Raw genomic sequence first — 21,650 nt, forward strand, 5'->3', positions numbered from 1 at the left:
ATTTGCTGCTCGCAAATCATACAGCTATAATTACAAGGACTGTTCACAAAAGTAGTAACACAATCATCGCCATCATCATTATCAGCATCATTGCTAACGTGTTTAGGAAGATATCTCGGCAGCACAGGACCCAGTGCAACTCACAGTGCAACTCAGCACACCAGAAACATGCTTTCAGCAGCATGGCATTCAAAAAAGAAAAAAAAGTAACAGAGGCATCAATTGTAACCGAAGCTCAAATTTACAAACATTGGCCATTACTAATTTATGGCCTGTTTTGGTATGGAGTTAACCTTGTAAAATAAAATGCTGGACCGTCTCTCTTATTCTAATCAGCTTATACAGAATGTGCTGAAATAGTTGTCAGCAAAAAAAATAACAAAGCGCAAACAATTAATTCTCATTGTGACAATTCTGTGAAGTGTGTAAGATAAGGCCTCACTGTGGTCTTTGAAATACAAAAATACATCGCTAAAGTACTACATTCACAAATCTCTTGCAATGCGACTACAATACAAACTAGATCTATCTCCCCAATACAAAAGGTAAACATGAATTAGAATCAATAACTCTAGAAAACGATTCTCATTCTATTGAAAAAATACATTCCCTTGTCAGGACCCTTTTTAAAGACTGACTGCAGACACTTAACGAAACTAGCTCTACATTGTAGTGTCCAGAGGCTCGTCCGCCACACTAGAAACCACACCGATCGGTGGAGGATCTGCGCAGTCACCTTTCTCGGGGGATTTAGCCAATCCCTGCTCTTCTTCCTTCTGTACCCGATTCTTATTAGTTGTATGTGAGCTGCGATCCTCCACAATGTCTGTGTCATTGGTTTGAGCCTTGGTGGGGGTCAATGCTGCAGGGTGAGTTTTCATGTGGCCCTGTTGATGAGAGAAACGACACAATAGCAATTTAGTCACAAGCTCAGAAGGATTAAATCTTCACGTGACATAAAAATGTATATAAAAAAAAAAACCTCATATTACAACATACAAATCTCCAAGAGCTTTAACCCATACCTTAAGTCCGCTACGGCTGGCATACGCCTTTCCACACTGCGAGCAGCTGTACGGTTTGTCAGAGCGAGGAGGCTGGACTGGTGCTGGGACAGAGGGCTCTCGGTCCTCTGAAGGCTTTTCTTGCACGCTACTACTCTCCTCCATTGGAGCATCCTTCTCCGGCTCTGGATCCGAAACTGGCAAAGGCTCACTGGGTGTGGCGGTCTCACTCTTGCCATTGCTTTGGGCAGCATCTTTCTCTTGTGCCTCCTGTGGGACGCCGTCACAGGCGTCTTCTGCTTCGGGGATAGCTTTGGGGCTAGCGAGGGGGCTGAGTGCAGGCGAAGCGTTTGCAGCTGGGGGTTCGGGGTTCGACTCGGGACTCGTGGCGGGTTTGTCTGTTGAGCAGGCTTCATCATTATTAACATCTGTATACAGCGTGTCATTTTCCGCCACAGGCTTTGTAACACAGAGGGACAGAGGGGTGTCATCTGCCTCTGCGTCTCCATTCACTACAGCTGAAGGAGAAGTATCTACGGCTGCTTTTAAAGGGCTGGTGCTGCCCAGGTCAGCATGGGTCTCCTCCTCAGAGTACATGGAGCTGTTGACGGGGCTACCATCAGCTTGGGTGTTGTTTCTCAGACACAGGGGGTCCTCGGCTCCTACTGAGGGGGGATTACGGGTCAGGGGTGGGCTAACACTGAGTGTTGAGCCCTCTGATTCCTCGGTCTTCACAGAAGTGGCATCAGCAGCTGCGGATTTCTTAGAAGTGGACCCTGAGTTTAGAGCATCAATTGGAGACTTGGAGCGTGTTGTTAAAGCCAGAGGAAGGAGTTGTTGGGCTTTAGATGGAGAGTTATTCTCACGCTCATTAAAGACAGCGTTCCCCGTTTCTTCCGCATCTTCAGCGGGCATATCTTCGTCAGGAGGTATTTGCCCTCCCAGGTGCAAGCGGATATGGTGCTGAAGAACCAAGGCATTGGTGAACTTACGTGGGCACAACGGGCAGGAGTTCAAGGCCCGCGAGTTAGCCGGTCTTGCACGGTGAGTGGCCAGGTGGGCTCTAAGGCTGCCCTTCGTGGAGAAGGAACGACCACAGAGTTTACAAGGGAACGGGCGCTCTCCCAGATGTGTGGCTTGGTGCAAACGCAGCGCTCTGGGGCAGCTGAGGACACGCAGACACACTCCACACTGATTAGCAGCCTGGGCGGTGCCAGAACCTGAGAGTGCCTGGCCGGCCATCAGTCCAGCAACATTGGCACTTGGACTCAGGCCGAGAGCGGCCAACATTTCCCTGCGATAGGCACTGGAGGTGGTGGACAGGTCATGGCCGTGTGTGTCGCCATGTGCTTCAGCAAAGGTTTGTGAGGAGCTGAAGGAGGAAGACGCACCCTTTTCAAGCTTCTGTACCAGGCGCTGCAACTTGGAGGTCTCTGAAGTCTGGGTGGAGGTGGTGGGACAGGACGAAGAGGGGGAAGAGGTTGATGGTTTGGGGAAAGGTGGAAACGGGAAGGGTAGCTGATGAGGCGAAGTGAGGTGTGAGGCGTGGCCTGGGGGCCGGAGAAGTGCAAGGTGGTGAGGGGAGGCACCTTCAGGGAAGAGAATCTTGGGGAGGTGGGCCAGTTGGGAATATGGAGAGGTTGCATGGAGGCCAGAGTGAGGAGGTGTGTTTTCATCAAATCGCTGCTGCTTTGCACCTTTGAACTGGCTGCCCATGGAGGAGGAAGACGAAGAGGAAGAAGGCAGTCCAGTGCTTGATGCGTTGGCGGCAGCTGCGGCCGAGGCTCTGTTCAGCTGCAGCAGTGAGTGGGCTGTGGATAACAACGCCATGTCCACTGACGGTGGCAGAGGTAGAGAGGAAGGCGAGGGCCGGGCGGATCCACCAGACAGGAATCCTAAAGACATGTTCTCGGTCATCCCAGGAACACTTCCTTTCACTCCATTAAATGACTCGTCATCCTCAGCTCGCCGTTTTCTCCTCCTCTGGGTAGGGACAGGAAGAATCTGTTGCTCCGTTAGTGCTGGGGGCAGCAGGGAGAGGGACAGCTCTGGGTTCTGCTCTCTGTGTCGTAAGAAATGGGCTTTGAGGTTCCCCCTGGTTGTAAAGCGGCTCAAGCAGACTGGACACTGGTAGGGCCTTTCCCCTGTATGCGACCTCAGGTGGATCTGGAGCGATGAATCGCTGCTTAGCACCTTCCCACAAAAACGGCACACATGTTGAGGGCGTCCTAATGAGGAGGCAGAGCCCAGAGAGGAGCTGGGCTGGAGATCCAGGGAGTGGCTGCTGGTAGGAAGGGGAGGAGTCTGAGGGAAACTGATACCATTGCTGTGACCGAACGAGGAGGTGTTGGATGATTTCTCGTGGAGGTAGCGAGGTGGTAGGCCCAGTGACAAGGACAGAGGGTGCAGGGAGGCAACGGAGGAGCCAATAGTGGATGAAATAGACGAGGAAGAGGTAGAGGAGGATTGAGCTCTGCTGCCATTGCCATGTGAAGCACCTGATTTGGAGACAGAGGGCTGGGGAAAGAGGGAAGACGGAAGGCCAGTCAAAAGCAATGAGGCTGTGCTTACTGGCGTGGCAGTGGAGGGGTGCGTTGGTGAGGAAGATACTGCTCCTGTAGACTTACGGATGCCGTCTGCACCACTGGCCTGTGTGTTATTATCTTGGCCAAAGACGGCGCCTCCGAGCCTCAGAACGTGCCGACAGATCTCCTCTGTTATCTGCATCTGGTGGATTTGCCTCTGCTGTAAAACCCGCAGCTCCTCTAGGAGTATTGCCAGGGTTGGCGACACATGGATCTGTCCCTGCTGCCCCGGAGAGCCGGAGGCCTGCTGATGAGATGGACTGGAGCTGTCGCGGTGCAGCGGCACAAACTGAGAAGACGAAGAGGAGGAAGAGGAGGAGGTAGTGGTGGTGGCCGAGCTGCCCATTGGTGGGGAGGTCATGGTGGAGTGAGAGTTCCCTTGGTGGCTGTGAGAATCTGAGGTTTGACCATGGGGAGGAGGTGAGTGAGTCTGGGATGACATTGAGGGGTGAGGAAAGTCTGGAGAGAGGGAAGAGTGGGTGTTTGGTAGGGAGGTGGTGAAGGGGGCAATGTGGCTGGGCCAGTGGGGAGGAGGCGAGCTCTCGCTGGGCAAGGAGGGCGCGTGGAGCCCACCAGGGGACGGGCGAGGGGCCAGAGGCGGCTGGCAGTCTTGGAGAGAGGTGGGGGATGAGGAGGAGGAACCTGACGAGGTCACTTCTGAGCCAAGAGATGTGGATGGTGACTTCATGCCCAGATGATCATCTGAGGATTGAGGAGAAGAAAAAAAAAAGGAGATTTAAGAAAGAAAGAAATGCAACATACATTTTTGTTTGTTTCTTTACGGGGTCATTATTATGCAACACCCGGGCTCCAATATCAGCCCAGACATCCAGGTATGTAAATTCATTAAAACTCTCCACGTCCGTTTATTTAATTGATTCCAATTATTGTTTACAAGTTTAGTTTGGAAATTTGTGTGTGCATACCAAAAGATCCCGTTACGACTTCAAAAGAAATGCCTGCTAGGAAATGGCCTTGAACAAGCAAATAAACAAGTGGAAGAAACTCTGCAGTCTATGAGTCTTTGTAATGTCTTGTCTCAATCTGTGCTCTCCGGAGCAAAACTACTCAAACATCTTGCACACACAAAAAAGCTTACAGACCACCTTGCTGCTATGGCAACACATTTTAGAGGACAATGGTCATCACCAAGACAACCCATAACCCCTCTTAACCCACCCCCTCCCTACAGCAGTTACGTCTTTCATCTCCCTATTCACCCTTCCCCCCTTACGTCACAGTGGAGGTTAAGGGTCAGACCAAGCTAAGGGTTCTGGGCACTGTCCAGACACTCTGATTGGTCAACTAATCTGACCTCTGCTGCTCAGGGGTCAAATTCTTTCAGAATCTTGAGCACAGAGTGAGAAAGGGTAAAAGAAAAAGAAGGGGGAGGGTAACAACAATGGAGAGACAAACTAACTATTCCCTCCTGGAGTGATATAGTGATGGAATGAAAGACTGTACCTCAGTAGAATTCCTTCACTGTGTGACTTCATCACAAACCTGAACCTGCAGGAAACGCATAAATATCTATAGGCTAAACTTTCTTTTGTGGAAGTTTACCTGCAACAAGTCTTAGGTGCGTGCACTTGAAGATATGACCTATTGCAACACAGAACAAGTGCGAGAGCAATCTTGCTCTGAATCTTTTTGTTCCCCTCATCCATCTGAGCCCCCCACCCCCCCAACTGTGTAGGAGTATACAGTCAATAGGCTTGAGGGGGCGAGAAAGTGGGAGAAAGAAGGGGGTGGAAAGTATTGAGAAGGTGGAAAATGGGGGAAGAGGGGTGCATTAGAGAGAAAGGCATGAACGAAGAGCAAAAGAAGAGGAGAATAGAAGGGTGGAAGATTAATCTTTACCAAAAACACTGCCCTCCCTTCCCCCACCCATGCACGTTATTGTTTGCAAATAAGAGAGTGCTCTATACTAATCAAAGACCTCCAACAGTCAGCGCTGAGCAGCCTGTTGGTTTTCTAGAGGACGAACAGCACATGAAAATGGCCACAGATGTATGTTAGTTAAACCTACTCTATTCATTTCCCAGGGACACGTTTATTGGCCCCGGCAAAAGTGCCTAAGGCCTCCAGTTAGTGGGGCCCATTACCGTGAATGGCTGAGCAGAAGGAGTTTCTTTAGTTGACAAACTCTGATCTTCAACTTTTTAAAAGTCACTTTTTGTTTTTGTTAAATCAGGTGCGTTTGTCGGAATGCGGCCAAGCATAAATAAACCTGTGAAAATGGCCGCAATCGACCGGAAACCACACAAATAAATAGCGCACACAATGCATGCAGGTTACGTCTTCTTAACCCCCAACACAAAACGTTTGCTTTTGTTTAAAGCGCTCCGAGACTCCGAGGAGCGAGTTCCGCGTGCACTGTTGTGATGATCGCCACCAAGTTGCGAGACTGTTGCACTCTTTCGTGAAATTCAAGACAAAAACGCTCGCACACTCGTAGAGATGTTTACTCACCGTGAGATAGCAGCCTTGGGCCCCCCGGATCCGCGTTAACTAGATGCTGGGGTCGCTTCTGCTTCCGGCGTGACATGATTCACTGCGACTCAGACGGAGAGGGGGGCATCAGTCGGTTCAATGGCAGTCGGCACGTTTTTGCGCACTTGGAAGCGCTCCTTAAACCATCCAACCATCTAAAGTGCAAAAGACGCGCACATCATGCAAGCCCCGGGATGAAAAGGAAATAAACAAAAATAAAAATGTAAGATAACTTCTAAATGTAAAAAGAACCTCTTTGTATGGACGAAAGTTTAAAAAAAATCGCACATAGGTGTTGGAAATCCGCAGGTCCGCACCGTGTCATATGAAACTGCTGTGAATGCGTGTGTGTGGCTGTTTTCTAAAGTCTCCTCTCCCCCAAAAAACTTGTCCAATTTGCGCCCCTCCTCTACCACTGCTGTCCCACTGCATGCACATACAGAGAACACACACACACACGCACACACACGCATACACACACACACACACACACACACACACACACACACACACACGCACACACGCCGTACACACTCACAGACACAGAACCACTCCTTGTTCTTCAATGATATTTGCATTTCAATGGCGTGTAACACACAGCCTCCCTGGTTCTCTCTTTCTCTCCAGCTTTATTTTTCTTTACACACTCACGCAGCAGCTATAAACTTTCAATAAAACATGACAATTAGGTGTCAAAGCCGTTGGATTGCTTAAAAACTCATTTAAACGGCCGTTAGAATCGGCAATTTTGCTAAAGATAGCCCCAAAAAGATAGAATACCACAATCATGGGTCAAATTAAGATGCATCAATGTGTCTAAATTAAGTCTTAACAGGTGACTCATCCAGCAGGTGACATCTGTTCAGGACCCCCAGGTGTATTTAAGCTACTTATTCGCAGTAATAAGGGGGATAAATAAATAAATCATTGCCATAATATTTGACTTGCAAAGTAAAAAATCCGTCTTCAGTGTTATCGTGCCAGATGATGAGTGAATGGGCAATATTTCTACCCTTTGATTTCCATAAGGCCAATTACCAATAACAGTGCTGTGAGTTGTGTGCAAGTGGGGCCACACAGCCATTCCACATGGATGTATTTGGTGTGTTATCACCAAGCGTATAATAACACCCCTCCTCCTCCTCCTCCTCCTCCCATCAACTCCCCCCTCCCAAAAAAGCATCTTACACTGGAGCTCTATTTAAAAGGCAGAGAATAGATGGGAATCTTTGACAATGGCGTGCTGGACACAGTTGAGTGAGCATCTCCCCTCTCTCACTATGAACCCCCGGATCCACTGCTGCACAGCACAATGCCCCTCTTTCACCCCCCGCCTTTACTCCTGTACCACGTGGAGAAATGGATAAAAGAGAGAGAGAGAGAGAAAAAAAAAGTGGGAGAGGAGGAGGGGAGGCCATATTTAAGTAGGTGTCTCACATTATACATATATCCACTCACAGGCTGTGTAGGAAAATAGGGAATTATTTGATTTGGAGGAAATAACTGTCATGTTAATCGAGGGTTTACAGTTTTGGACATAAAGTGTCTAACTTCATCTAGTTTAATCATCACCTGTAAAATAAACAAAAATGGTGATGTAAATTCGAAGAACAGGTTGCTTTTCAGTAGTAAAAAGAAAGTGGAAGAATTCGTCAGATTATTTACTTAAGTAGCAATACAACACACATAACAATACTACTGTTAAACTGAATTCAAAATATCAGTTTAATTTATATATTTTTTATATTTTTTAATATTTTTTTATCTAGTCATCCAATTCTGTATTTATAGATTTAATGAAGGTTCATTTTTTAATATTTGAAGTAAATGTTTTTGAGCTTTCCGGTTGAGAGTTTGAGTTTGCAATCAGCCAATCAGATTACAGTATTCATTTAGCGTCACCTGCCGTCACCTGCTGAGTAAAGAGATAACGCTAACTGGTAGGTTTTTATCTCCCGATTAATTATTAAGAAACTAAGCGTAATATTCCGTTAAGATATCCGTTAAAGTTTTAAAAGCAAATTGAACAGTTCTGTTTCACCAGCGGGCTCAGAACTAACCGTCAATGCGCATATTTAACAGCAGTTGATATAGCATTAAGCTAGCTATGTAACTTAGCCAAACTACTAGGATTTGTGGTATTTAGTATTTCCATATCTGTCATGTTCTCACCCATAATTCGAAATAAGAGCTAAGATGTAAAAAAAACAATAAGAGGATTGAATATGTATCCTATTGTTGCTTTAATAAGACCAGGAGTCAAAATACTGCTTTACTCCAAGAAAAACAATGGGAAAGAAAATCTCTAGCAATGCATCAAATAGCACAAGTAAATCAAAACACACACACACACACACACACACACACACACACACACACACACACACACACACACACACACACACACCATTATAAATGTGTGGAAACTCCACACATTTCTAAGAAATCTGATTTAATAGCCTGTTGCTCCCAACTTGATGTTTTTATTTGCTCCACCATGACATGGTTAAGATCTTTCAAACTTAAAATGTTTGTGATTGCTTCATAGACCCTTCAGTTAATGACTTGCTGATTTTGATTACTAAAATATTACTGTACTTTTCACAGTCGTGGCCATGTCTCTCTGCGATGACACACTCCTATGTAACTTTCCAAAGTGTCGGGCCAAGCTGAGCGGCTTTGCCTGGGTCACGGCTTGCTCGCATGTCTTCTGTGACCAGCACGGGTCCGGTGAGTTCAGCCGCTCCCCGGCCATCTGCCCGGCCTGCTCCTCTGCACTGTCTGGGAAGCTGGACATTGTGAGGACGGAGCTGTCTCCCTCTGAGGAGTACAAAGCCATGGTGCTGGCAGGTCTGCGACCAGACGTAGTTCTGGACATCAGTGCCCGTGCTCTGGCCTTCTGGAGCTATCAGGTCAAATATATTTCTGTTTGTATGCAACTCGTGCCTTGAAATGTCTTTTTGTGCCAGTCCGGTTGTCTTTTCCCTTTTCTTGTATAACATCAAGCTCGTCATTCTCTTCATAAATAGGTCTATCAGGAGCATATGTATCAAGAGTACAGTCTGTCACGGGCTGAGGTGCAGCTGAAGCAGATGGAGAAGGTGTTGACTCAACAGAACCAGAGCAGAGAACTGGAGCTCACCGGCATGAGGGGGGAAATTGCCTCCCTGAAGAAAGTAAGCCACAATATTAAAATAAAGCGCAGGGCTCCATGGTCATCATCTATCTGTACATTACTGTTTATTTATATTACTTGATTTTTATCTTTTATTTACTTGTGAGCAATGCTGCTTTAATCCTGTAATTTCCCCAGTGGGGGACTAATAAAGGATTATCTTATCTTATTTTATGAGGAAGAAATAGAAAAAGGAGCAGTAAACCTCATAAACCTAATGTTACATATTATCTGGTCTCTATTAATGAAGGTACAAACGTATACGTTCAATACAATATATAAACACTTACGAGATCCTATCTCATCCAGGTGATGGAGGAGTATAAAAGGAAGTACAGCGAGATGTCCGAGAGGCTGATGGAGAGGAACAGGCAGTACCAGAAACTACAGGGGCTTTACGACTCTCTGAGGCTGCGCAACATGGTGGTTGGTGTGGGGGAAAGAGACTCGCTGCTGCAACCAGAACACCTCGACTTCAACACTGGTAAGAACAACAACTTAGACTAATAAGTAATAGGTTACATATTTGGAATAACAGCTGCTTGGTCTTTGTACAGGAGATGAAATTATGTTTCGCAATTAGTGAGGTGGGTATAGATTGGAGTTTATGAATAATCAGGCCACAAGTTATGTCCTTCCTTATACACCAACATTTTGAAAGTGTATAAAACTTGGATATTGATAAACAAGAAAGATCATGTGGAGAAAATAGGAAATATACATTATTTTTGTTACTGATTATTGGTCTTTGAAGATGGGGAAAACATTAAATACAGACTTTAAAAGTTAAGATCGATTGACAGATTAGGCCAAAGATTAATGGGAAATCAAACATATTATTAGTTGCAGTCCAAAACAATATGTTTGGCAGGATAATAAACGTTCCTTGTTTTATTAAATCACTTGCTGTGTCACACTGATTAATGAGTCGAGGAAGGAAGCAGGCAGAGAATTATGTTAAATAGCAGCAGGGAAGACACAGATGTAGATGTTTTGTCAAGAAGTGGTCATTTAAGAACCTAACAGTGGGAGTAATAAGCTGATCGTCTATGTAAGGAAAATTTACTCCGTATAACAATGAGAGACATCCATCAACCCCGTGTGTCACCCAGGGGTGGCTCGGCATGCAACTCCCCAGAGAAGCCCTCAGTTCCTCCCCGGGGGCCACGGCGAGGAGGGCAGGTTATTCTACTGCCCGGAGGCCGACGGAGCCAAGACCTTCTTCCAGTTCAGCTCCCCTGCTAGGGAGAGAGGCCGGCCCTTCATGAAGAAGCACTGACACAGTGACAGGTTTTATAATAAGCGTAGCGTATTTACCTGGCAACGTTTATTTACATTTGTTCAAAGTGTTATAATGTTTAGGTATTTATTTAGCTGGCAGTGTTTTTGCCCTGAGTGCCATTTTTTTTTAGTATTTATTGCAATATTGAACCAAACCAGGTATGAAATCTAATGTTGAACTTTAAGTCCAGGTCTTTATGGAACTTTTGTGTTAAGAAGTGGCAAGATAAAATAAACTGTTTCCAAAGAGCATCGACTTAGATTTCTCTCGTCAAATTAATGTAATAATGAGGACTTCCTTTCAATATTTTCATGTGTGATTACTATCTTTACGGTATATAATTTAGAGGATTGGGTTAAGTTTGCTAAGTATGCTTAGCATACATTTACTTATAGTAAAACATTTAATAAAAAGAACATACACAAACAACGTGTTTCAGATCAAAATGATTTTTGTTCAGGGTAAACTTAAAATCACAATTTTGACATCAAATTATCATCATCACAGGTTCATTAATTTACAAAAGAAAACTGTGTCGTCTGCATACAACAGAATATAAAAAAAGAAATATTTATAAATATAAACAAAATGTCTATCTAAAGACAACGTAACAGGGTGACCTCTATATACAAAACAACACATAAAACAGGCACACAATTATTATTATCCAAACTCTTTCAAAACCAGTAAAAACATTGGTCCTCTTGCTGAACTTCCTGTTGCTTGTTCAGCTCATTCGCTCTGTGGCTTGTAGGTGACGGAGGCAGCAATCTGACTTTGGACATTTTGTTTCTTGCCGTTGACAATGAGGAGCAGAGGGGAGTCCACTCGTATACTCCTGAAGTCAAATGACTGCCGGAGAGAGGAAATGCAAAAGTCTGACTATTTAGGAAGACATTGTTGTTTACATTTTGAACTGCACAGATGAAACACTGACCTCGTCTTTATGAGTTATACTGTTTCGTTTGAGCTGAGGTTCAGGAATGACGACAGTGTCTCCTATAAGGACGCCCCAGCTGTCCGCTGTGTTGTACACCATCACCACTATACATGACTCCTCGCTGTCCACCATGCCAAACGTACTATAGGGGAAAAAAATAGATTTTACATCACTCCAAAAATCTATACGGTCACACCAGGAACGAAGAAAACAATGTGTATTACGTGAGCTATTAATGATCAAATAAGCTGCACTCACAAGGCCATGCGACCCTCTGAGGCCAGGCTGAACACCACCTTGCCAAGGGCGGCCACCCCAGCGTTGTGACCGTGCGTGAGGGAGGAAAGGGTTCGAGGCTCCAGGCTGCCGACGCGGCCTGTCTGGGAACGAAACTGAGGGGAGGAGCAGGGACCCAAGGCCGACGTGTTGAGGTTAGAGAGCATCGTCCTTAACCTGCGCGCCTTCACCTTTCCCTGAAGAGATGGAGAGAAGGAAGGTTAGGAGCCAAAATAAAAGAGACGAGGCTGTGCTCTGCTGCCACCTTGTGGTGGACAAGTGATCAATATAGATGTCAACTACAGACTTAAAGTCTGACATTTATTAAAATAAATAGTACACTTTTTCAGACAGAGAACACATTTAAACAAAGGCGGTGTCACCTTAATACAAATTGCTCCCATTTAAATTATTATTTTTATATTTTGAATCTAAAAATCAATATATGTTCCATATATGTTATTCTTAAACTGAGGTTTTGTTGGCAAGGAATATTAAAAAGGTCTACTGGAGCTAAAACGATTAGACGACAAATTGCATAGCCAGTTTAATAGGAAAACATTTTGAGTTCATTTCAGTACATTTTAAGAAAAAGTAAAAATATTCACTAGATCCAGCTTCTCAAATGTGAGTATTTTCTGGTTTTCTTAGTCTGCTATGAGAGCAATCTAAATACATTTGGTTTTTGGACTGCAGATCTGAATAAACAAGACCATTAAAGACATCGCCATGAACTGTAGAAACTAGAGCTCGGAACATTTCTTCATACCTTGTTCTGTGTGAGTTCGGTGACTTTCCCCAGATACACAAGCAGCTGCTTCTCTCTCTCTGGAGGCTCCTCCCAGCCCGGGTCGAGCGCTGCGGCTCGGCTGTAGCCACCGAGCGCAGACCCGAACATCTCCTCGTACTGGAACAGTGTTGCACGGTTGAAATGCAGCTCCGGGTAAGAAGAGGCCGCTCGGTCTACTTTCTCCTACAAATGTGGAAGAGAAGAGTAAAACACTGTCGTCGTAAAGCTACAATAGTCCAACTGGTGCTGAGAGATTTTCACATGTTCATATTTACAGATTGAGTGTAGGCGCTTAGAGCTTGTTGAGACAACTGGGGATTCTGTCCACAGGTGAAGAAAAGGGACACATAGGCATTTCCCAGGATGTCTGTAAAAACAAGAACATGAAAGACAATTTTAGGACAGCACACATCATTTGTACAATCATTACTTTCCTCTAACTTGTATTCTCTGCTCACTGGTAGCACTCTACCAGTGCTTTACTGGTAAAGCAACGCTTGAGTAAAGCAACGCTTTACTCACACCAGGACGTCCCGTCTGTGACATCCAGCTGGACAGCTTGTCGGGCCATGCCCACACTGTCCATCACCTGCTTGCCATGTGCGTCGCTGTCTGCGGCCGGAGACTGCCTCAGCACCATGGATAGGTTGCGTAGAGACACCTTGTTTTTGCTCTACAGAGGTGAAAGGTACCAGGAATGTTAACATACACGTTTTAATCCTGCAAAACAAATACTTTACAACAAAGACATGCACTTTTACAATACCTTCTGTGTCACAGCATATGAAGGTATTTGGTACTTAAATGATGTTTTTTATGTGGACAAAATGGAAAAGAATGCTTCAACACGTTAAAAACACATCTCTCTCTTTTACGGTCCTCCATGTACCTGTTGCAAGGCTCCGGTGAAGCAGTTCTTGGCACCCATCAGGTCTCCTTTTTTCCAGTACTGCTCCCCCAATGTGTTCCAACCTTCGACAAGGCCAGGCTCCAGCTTCACAGCCCGGGAAAGGCACTCTTCCGCTACAAGACTGAAGTCGGGAGCTACATTCAGACACCTGCCCTTCTGAAGCAGAAACTCTGCTTTGTGTTTAAAGTGATCTATGGGAAATCATAAACAAAGAGATACAGTAAGTGGGAATGATAATCTGCAAATTAAAGACGTTCTGTTGTGTAAAATGAAGCACTTGCCTTCTTTCTCCTCCAGCTTCTTCAGGGTCTTTTGGATCTCCTGTGCGACATCGCTTTGTTTCCTCCCAGCTTCCTCCACACTGTGAGCCTCAAAATAGCAATCTCTGAAGTTATACAGTTCATCCACGAGCTCCTGTGATGGAAAAACACGGAGGAGGAGGGGGAGATGTGTTGTAAATTCTTAATAGTTAAAAATAGATCAAAGGAACATTTCTCACAGTACAATATTGAGTTGGTGAAAAAACTGGGGCGCTATTGTCCATTAACAATGCACCAATATAACAAAATCCTGTTATTATATAATACACACTTTGGTGATTGTTTTTCAAAGATTAAATCACGTATTAAAAACGGTAAAATCTGAAACCTTGGCCGTATTTGTTTTTGATTATTAACAACTGTCATAAAAATTATAAATATAATTCAAAATGTAAAGCTTTAACAGTGCACTAAAATCCAAATAATCTAATCTTAAATTTTATAGAAAAGATGCCATAGAGCCTTAGACATTGGAGTCTTAAAGTGTTGAGCATTAGCCAGACACAAAGGGTCTCATGAAAGAATCTATTCAGTTGCATGATGGGAATTGTAGGATCCAGTGTTCTGGATGCTTGCTTGACCCACAATTGGGTGTAAAAGGAAGGACATCTGAGCCTCTGTTGCTTTGATTTTGATTGGCTAAAGCCAATGCTGAAATGCTGGAGAGCCCCTTAAAAACTACAACTATCAAATCAGTAAGAGAATAACAACTAGCCTATCACAGTTGTTACAGAACACACAATACAGGTGCATCTTAATAGGCATTTCTAAAAGGTGTTGATCGTTACAAATGCACCTGCACTAATCGATAAGGGATGCCTAAGGAATGAGACCTTGTTCCGACTTACAAGAACATATCAGTGCCTCTCTCGTGGTAATCTTTGGTGCATTAAACCAGGCACACTGACAATCTGTAAGAAGGATGCAAGGCAAGCAGGCATATGAATAGTCATGTATCTGGCGATTTGATTGGAGAACCGTCAAGTTGTTACATTATTCTACCCACAGAATAAGAAGTATGGCACTCAAACACCCGACACAGTTTCGGAAATAAAGGCTGAACACTAGATAGGCTCTGTTAACATGGCAGTTGTTATAGTAACGAGTCATTTCCAGCGAGCAAATTATGAGGAAACGCACGACGGTGAGCTCACGAAAAGTCAACACAATGTAGATGCCGATGTGGATGTCTGTGTGAATAAACGAGAGCAAATACCTTCATAACTTGCAGCTCGCTGTTCTCTTTCACAGGCTCGCCACTCTTCTCGTCTTCCGCCATCTTTGCGTTTGCTCAGCAGAAAACAGCCTCGTAACGTAACGATGATGAGAAGTCGAAAAGTTACGTCCAGTTACGAGACGAGTGTTAAATATGACGGTCTAATTATAATATGACGAAATAAATGACGTAGTTACTGAATTAGCGTCAATGAAAGCATTTTTTCTTTTAGCGGAGAAGGAATAGGCTTTTAATTTTACTGACGCCGGAAGTTGGAGACCGGTAGACGGTACGTACCCAAAATGAATCCGACAGAATATATATTTGTAATTGACTAAATTGTCCTTGCTACTTTAACGCTTTCAGAACCGGTTGATGAAAGTACATTTAAGTAATAAAACATAAGTAATTAAATACATTATTTATTTATTTCAGTTTCCATAACCACAAGGATTGTTCGTTACCACAGTGCCCGTCTGCCGGAACCTTTCTCATTCAAGATGCGGGTCCGACGACATTTCGGCACGGACCGTTCATTATTCGCTCCCATCAACAAGGCGGAAAGTGGTGAACTTTTGTTTTTAGATTCTCTCTTTAGTGTGACCGGTGGCGGTGTTGAATCCAGCTCGTTATGTCGGACACATGGAGCAGCATTCAGGCGCACAAGAAGCAGCTGGACTCCCTGCGGGAGAGGCTGCAGCGGCGGAGGAAAGACCCGGCAACACAGTCCTCGGGTACGTTCAGGCCACAGAGCGGTGACCAGCAGGGCGACAAAGAACGAGTGTTGTTGTTATTAAGTAATCAATGGAGTATTTATCAGAATAACCACGTAATTATTGAGTCTGAAAGTTGGAATTAAGCAGGAATTAAGACAACTGCTCATGTTTTGTCATTATTATTATTATTGTTGTTGTTGTTGTTTGATTGTTCTAATTTGTATGATACGGGCTATTTGCATAATCAATTTAAATGACTATTGTGTTAATTCATCGAACAATTGTTTGGTCTATAAAACGTCAGAAAATAGTCCCATGTCCATCATAATTTCCCAAAGCCCAAGATGAGATCTTTTTTTTTGGACTAATAGCCCTAAAACCCAAAGATGCCTAATCACAGAATGGAAAGAAAAGCAGCAAATATTCATTTGGTGAAACATTGGAGAAGCAACAAGTGTTGTAGCGTAAATAATGACAAAGGATTAATTATTTGTCCAATTTTGTTGCGGATAATTTTCTTGATGAATGACTTATCCAATCATTTTGTTCTTCCAGAGGTCTAAAATTAACAGATATTTAACTTTCACTGACATTAAACGAAGGGAAGCAGAACATCCTTACACTTACGAACTCAACCCGACTTATTATTTCCCCTTTGATTGATAGATCAATGATAAATGAGGGAATCAATTATTAAAAATGTTGTTTGTTTATTCTAACTAATATGAACTAATGACATGAAACATGTGAAAGTGTTTCATTACTGTAGTTTTTCAAGAAATATGATTAGAGAGAGATTAGTCAACATATATATTTTTCAAGATGTTCGTCAGTCATTTTCCAGGGAGCCCTGAAAATCAATCAATTGAAAGCTTTTTTAAATTAATACATTTTCTTTTGTTCTAACATTGTTGCACCATCTTTATGCTTTTTGGACTTCTGTTCCCCTGAGCAAAACCCCACATCCAGATGAAATACTTAATAGTAGGCTGGAATTCAATGTTTTCATGTAATTGGTTTCACTTTGTCACAATTGAAAGTGCTGAAGGATCAAATATAAACTTCTTTTAAATTTGATAAATGATCAGCGTGACCTTTTCAAAATGAGCGTGTTAACCTCTGTTGTTTCCTCTCGTTCAGATGCTGGAAGCAGCACAGAAGGTTCCACAGCCAGGAGTGACAGCCCGGCTCCGACAGCTCCGCTCCCCACTCAGGAGGAGACGGAAAAACCACCTGACCCCCAACTCGAGAAAAAGCTGCTGGGATATCTCTCTGATCTGAGTCTCTCAATGCCAACGGACTCCCTTGCCATCACAAATGAACTCAGCGTGAGTGCTTATTTTAGGCTTTAAGCACAGACATGTTTTCATAGAGGAATGTTTAAAAAAAGAAGTCATATTAAGCTTGGCTGTATTATATGAACAATGTCCTCTTTCTATTTTCTTTTTCTTCTTCTTTTATTTGCTCTCAGTCTGAATCAGCTGTCAGCCATGGAAGCATCCAGAGTCTGCTGCTTAAATTCTCTGCTCAGGAGCTCATTGAGGTCCGGCAGCCCACATCAGCCTCTTCCTCTACTACTTCCGCCCCCTCAATAGTGGTAGCAGTGGACCACACAAAACTATGGGCCATGATTGGGACTGGGGCCGGAGCCCAACGGAGTGGAGTCAAGAGAAAAGCAGAAGATCAAACCCAGCCCAAAAGAGCTTCGGGCCTCTCGCCCTCACTTCAGAGATCTGCTTCTCCTCCGCCTACTTCCTTCACCTCTCTGACGCCGGCTTCCTCCTTGCATGTGGCGGGGCCTTCGGCATCAGGGAGCGGGGCTGAGAAGAAGGGCAGGAGCAGTAAAGGCCAGTCGTCCCATATGGACATGGAGATAGAGAGTCTCCTGAACCAACAGTCCACTAAAGAGCAGCAGAGCAAGAAGGTAGGAAGGTTTTGGAGACCGACCAATATCTCTCTTTGTCTCTTACAGCACTCAGAGTTTTTGCAACCAGTTACATTTTCAACTACATGAAAGTGAAGCAGGATTGTCGTTGAGGTGTGATAACTGATCTGGTATAATGTTATTTATGTCCAGATGAGCAGAGAGATTCTTGAGCTGCTTAATGCGAGCACAGCTAAAGAGCAGTCCATCGTGTTAAAGTTCCGATCTCGCGGCCGAGCTCAGGTCCAGGAGTTCTGCGACCATGGGACCAAAGAGGAGTGCGTGCGCTCCGGGGACACACCACAGCCGTGCACCAAGTTACACTTCCGGTCAGTGTTCTTCAGCAACTTTTCATCTTTGTATTTAGCAACCCACACAGTAAAATCTTTCTATCAGACACTTCACAGCAGCAACTGATTTCTAATCAAATTCAGATAAATTAAGAATTTTCGTAGCAGTTTAGTGTTTAAAAAAATATACTGGGGACCTGGTGGCTTAAGGGTGAGGGCACTGCAGTTTGACTATGAACTGCAGTGCCACTGGTTCGTGTTTTCCAGGGGACCATTGCTGCATGTCATTCCTTATCTGCCTTTCCCCTCTAGAGTAATTATTAAATAAATGTCAGGGGAAAAAACAGAAGTACCCTCATTGGCCTAAAGAGGCCACTACAACAAAGTAAAAAAAAAATACTACTATTATCAGAAACACCACATTTGAACAATGTTCTGGCAAAAACAATAACTGGCCTCATGCTAATAATTTCGATAAAGCTCTACATTTCAAACTTAGAAAGGTCTTACTGCCACATTTCAATTGAATCAAATTAAAAAGGAGAATGCATCTTGTTTTCATCTCAAAGTATATAATTTGTTGAGGTTCTCCACATTCTAAATGATGGTCTATGGTATTGGGTCCCTAACTGGTGGTGGGGAAACCCTTAAGACGTCTCAATATAAATCTATAATCAGATGCGAGATCCAAAACTAATTCTGCTACCTACAGTTTCCTTTTTTTTTTTTTTTACTTTAATAATTTATATTTTCCTGTGAAAGGTTTGATAAGGTATTCCCTTTCAGGTAATTTTTTTTTTAATTAAACAATCTTAAAAAGGATAAAAGCGTGTTTAAGGCGTCACAAGTAGACTTTATTTTAAGATGGCACAATTCAAGAATGTTAGGAAAAGAACGTGTGCCTCTGGGACAACATTTCTAATTGAATTAACTTCACTGACATTTGGCATGCAGGTTTAACACATTAGTATTTGCCTTTCTGTATTTTACCTGTGTGTTAAAGACGTTTTTTAAATAATGTTGCACAAATATATTTATGCTGCTGTTTTAATTTGTGCGTCTCCCTTAGTCGCATCATCAACAAGCACACGGACGAGAGCCTTGGCGACTGCTCCTTCCTCAACACGTGTTTCCACATGGACACCTGCAAATATGTCCACTACGAGATTGACTGCCCTCCGGAGGCCGAGGGGTGCCTGGTGGGGCCCCAGGGCGGGAGCACAGAGCTCGGCCTCTGTGCTGGGGAAGCCGACAGCAACGTGGGCAAACTGTTCCCCTCACAGGTGAGAGAAAGAGAGAGGGGACGGATGAGGAAAGAGGATCCGACAGGCGAGAGAGAGATGGATGTTGATACTTTTGGTCGGGGTATGAAATTGATAGAGGCTGTGTTTTTCCTTTCCAGTGGGTCTGCTGCGATATCCGTTTCCTGGACGTGTCCATCCTCGGTAAGTTTGCTGTGGTGATGGCCGACCCTCCGTGGGACATCCACATGGAGCTGCCTTATGGAACACTGACTGACGACGAGATGAGAAAACTCAACATCCCCATCCTGCAAGACGACGGCTTCCTCTTCCTCTGGGTCACCGGCAGGTAACTACAGCAATCCAACCAGGCTGAAGAGCGTGGATCTATCCATACCTTTAAATGTCCCTGTGTATCTCAGCTACACGGATGAGATGTCTCACAGCAGCATGGATTTTAACGGGTCGACAGTCAGGTATCCATCTTCACTTCCGACAATGTCAAGATGTCCTTGAACTAAACACTAATATCGTTGAATTTCTTCATCAACAAACCTCAACAAAACCCTTTTTACCTCAGCTGCGACTTTACCACTACTATATAATGTGCTACAGTAAATGTCCCTGGAACCGAAGATATGCATATTAAAACTAGGAATGCACGATACAGTTTTCTCTTTGTTTTGAAGTGATCGTCTTGAAGTTTCCTCTCCCAAAAGTTCAAGCTTTCTCAGTTAATTTAAGTAGTAGTATAACTTACAATACTTAGTCCACAAACACTTTTTTTTACAGGTTGAACCTGCATGTTAATACATTTCTAAGAGAAGGCAGGGACCTAGTTCTGCACATCCAGATATAGTTGTGTCTTCTTTACTTAACCCATCATCTTGCCAACTCTTCTTTCAGGGCCATGGAGCTGGGCAGAGAGTGTCTCAGTCTTTGGGGGTGAGTCTCCTTCTGTGCATCCACTAGCATCAAGCCTTCACTTTGTCAGGACGCTACTTAATTATACATTTTCAGATATATTTTTTTAATTTATGTATTTATTTGTGTCTGTCAGCTATGATCGTGCTGATGAAATAATTTGGGTGAAAACCAACCAGCTGCAGAGAATCATCCGCACAGGAAGGACAGGCCATTGGCTGAACCACGGGAAGGAGCACTGTCTGGTCTGTTTGTCCACGTCTCCTCTACATTTGAAACATTCTCTCATATTCAGTACCAGCCTGCATGACCCTGCTAAGCTCCCAGCTTCACAATCTTGCCTCCAGGAGTTCCTACTTTTAGCATGTTCATTATTGGTAGTTCAAGAGGCCCAACTGTAAGCAATGCATGGTTACTTTCACAAAACCACCTGAGAAACCGTCATCGGGACCCAAGAAAAAGGGCAGGCACTTTCAATAAAATACTTGGTTGATGAACCACCTGTCTATCAAACTATTGCGTAGTGAGAAGAGCAAAAACATCTCATCCATGTACACACCTCTTTAGGAGCCACCATCATTGTTTTGGACTAGCAGTCACCACTACTTGAAGTCGTGTAACGCCTGTAGCTCCTTACGTGACTGACTGGCTCGACACAAAACGCATTACGTGAATTCACGCCTGACGAGATGGATTTTAGTGTGACGTGTAATCCTGCGATTCCCGCGTGTTTTCGTGATGTCGCAAGAATCTGGCTGCCGTGCAAAGGTAAAGAGAAGCCTCCCAATAGCCAGAAGGTGATTTTAAATCAAGATGCTGTGCTGCTACAGGCTCGTTCTTTGTAAATGTGCCTCTGAAAGTGTGTCACATAAATGCCTGGAATGTAACACATACCATTTGTTTCTCCTCAGGTGGGTGTAAAGGGAAACCCTCAGGGATTCAACCGAGGTTTGGACTGCGACGTCATTGTGGCCGAGGTAAATCTTTGGTCCTACTTATTGCATTTATGATTTCTACAGCCTGCAAAGGTTGATTTCAAATATGGTACTCTTCATTACATTTCAAACACTCGTCCAGGTCCGCTCCACCAGTCACAAACCAGACGAGATCTACGGCATGATAGAGAGACTCTCGCCCGGCACCAGGAAGATCGAGCTTTTTGGTCGACCGCACAACGTCCAGCCCAACTGGTAACATCACGCTTTAATTTAAGAAGGCCAAGAATCTGTTCTGCATATCTTACATGTGCCGATTTTTACCCCTCCATTTCCAGGGTAACTCTTGGAAACCAGCTTGATGGCATTCATCTCTTGGATCCTGATGTCGTGTCTCGATTTAAGAGCCGTTATCCAACCGGCGTCATCTCCAAACCCTAACCCCAAAAACATGCAGTGATGACATAACCGTCTGTCACAGGTTTGGAAGACGTTTGTCTATAGACTTTTTTTTTATACCAATGAACTAATTTCTTAAATAAATGTTGTAAACAAGATACATTGTCTGTGTATTGGTTAATAAATTATAAATACACAAAGAATTATTGTTAATCACTTTTGGAGCAATG

At 44.0% G+C, this 21,650-nt stretch overlaps 4 protein-coding genes across 4 annotated transcripts; 2 read left to right on the forward strand and 2 right to left on the reverse strand.

Annotated features, from left to right (window-relative positions):
* Positions 1–662: 662 nt before the first annotated feature.
* LOC306733896 (uncharacterized protein) lies at positions 663–6,137 on the reverse strand (the record flags this gene model as incomplete). Its single annotated transcript, XM_079215207.1, has 3 exons — positions 663–887; positions 1,026–4,291; positions 6,062–6,137. The coding sequence occupies 3 exons, from the start codon at positions 6,135–6,137 to the stop codon at positions 663–665; spliced, it is 3,567 nt and encodes a 1,188-aa protein (XP_079071333.1).
* A 2,560-nt stretch (positions 6,138–8,697) lies between these two features.
* Positions 8,698–10,536, forward strand: ccnb1ip1 (cyclin B1 interacting protein 1; the record flags this gene model as incomplete). Its single annotated transcript, XM_079214768.1, has 4 exons — positions 8,698–8,994; positions 9,112–9,258; positions 9,567–9,741; positions 10,370–10,536. The coding sequence occupies 4 exons, from the start codon at positions 8,698–8,700 to the stop codon at positions 10,534–10,536; spliced, it is 786 nt and encodes a 261-aa protein (XP_079070894.1).
* Positions 10,537–10,983: 447 nt separating this feature from the next.
* ttc5 (tetratricopeptide repeat domain 5) lies at positions 10,984–15,117 on the reverse strand. The gene is made up of 9 exons (XM_079215578.1): positions 14,992–15,117; positions 13,737–13,869; positions 13,435–13,646; positions 13,068–13,218; positions 12,821–12,912; positions 12,525–12,728; positions 11,738–11,952; positions 11,477–11,621; positions 10,984–11,391 (listed from the first exon to the last, which is right to left on the reverse strand). Exons 1-9 carry the CDS (start codon positions 15,052–15,054, stop codon positions 11,272–11,274), a joined length of 1,335 nt encoding a protein of 444 aa, XP_079071704.1. The 5' UTR covers positions 15,055–15,117; the 3' UTR covers positions 10,984–11,271.
* Positions 15,118–15,622: 505 nt separating this feature from the next.
* Positions 15,623–21,563, forward strand: mettl3 (methyltransferase like 3; the record flags this gene model as incomplete). The annotated part of the gene is made up of 11 exons (XM_079214697.1): positions 15,623–15,725; positions 16,848–17,035; positions 17,179–17,631; positions 17,785–17,960; positions 18,991–19,204; positions 19,324–19,511; positions 20,069–20,107; positions 20,223–20,331; positions 20,998–21,063; positions 21,164–21,276; positions 21,360–21,563. 11 exons carry the CDS (start codon positions 15,623–15,625, stop codon positions 21,460–21,462), a joined length of 1,752 nt encoding a protein of 583 aa, XP_079070823.1. The 3' UTR covers positions 21,463–21,563.
* Between the last annotated feature and the right edge of the window lie 87 nt (positions 21,564–21,650).

Source organism: Taurulus bubalis (genome assembly GCF_910589615.1).
Source record: "Taurulus bubalis genome assembly, chromosome: 3".
Lineage (NCBI taxonomy): Eukaryota > Metazoa > Chordata > Actinopteri > Perciformes > Cottidae > Taurulus > Taurulus bubalis.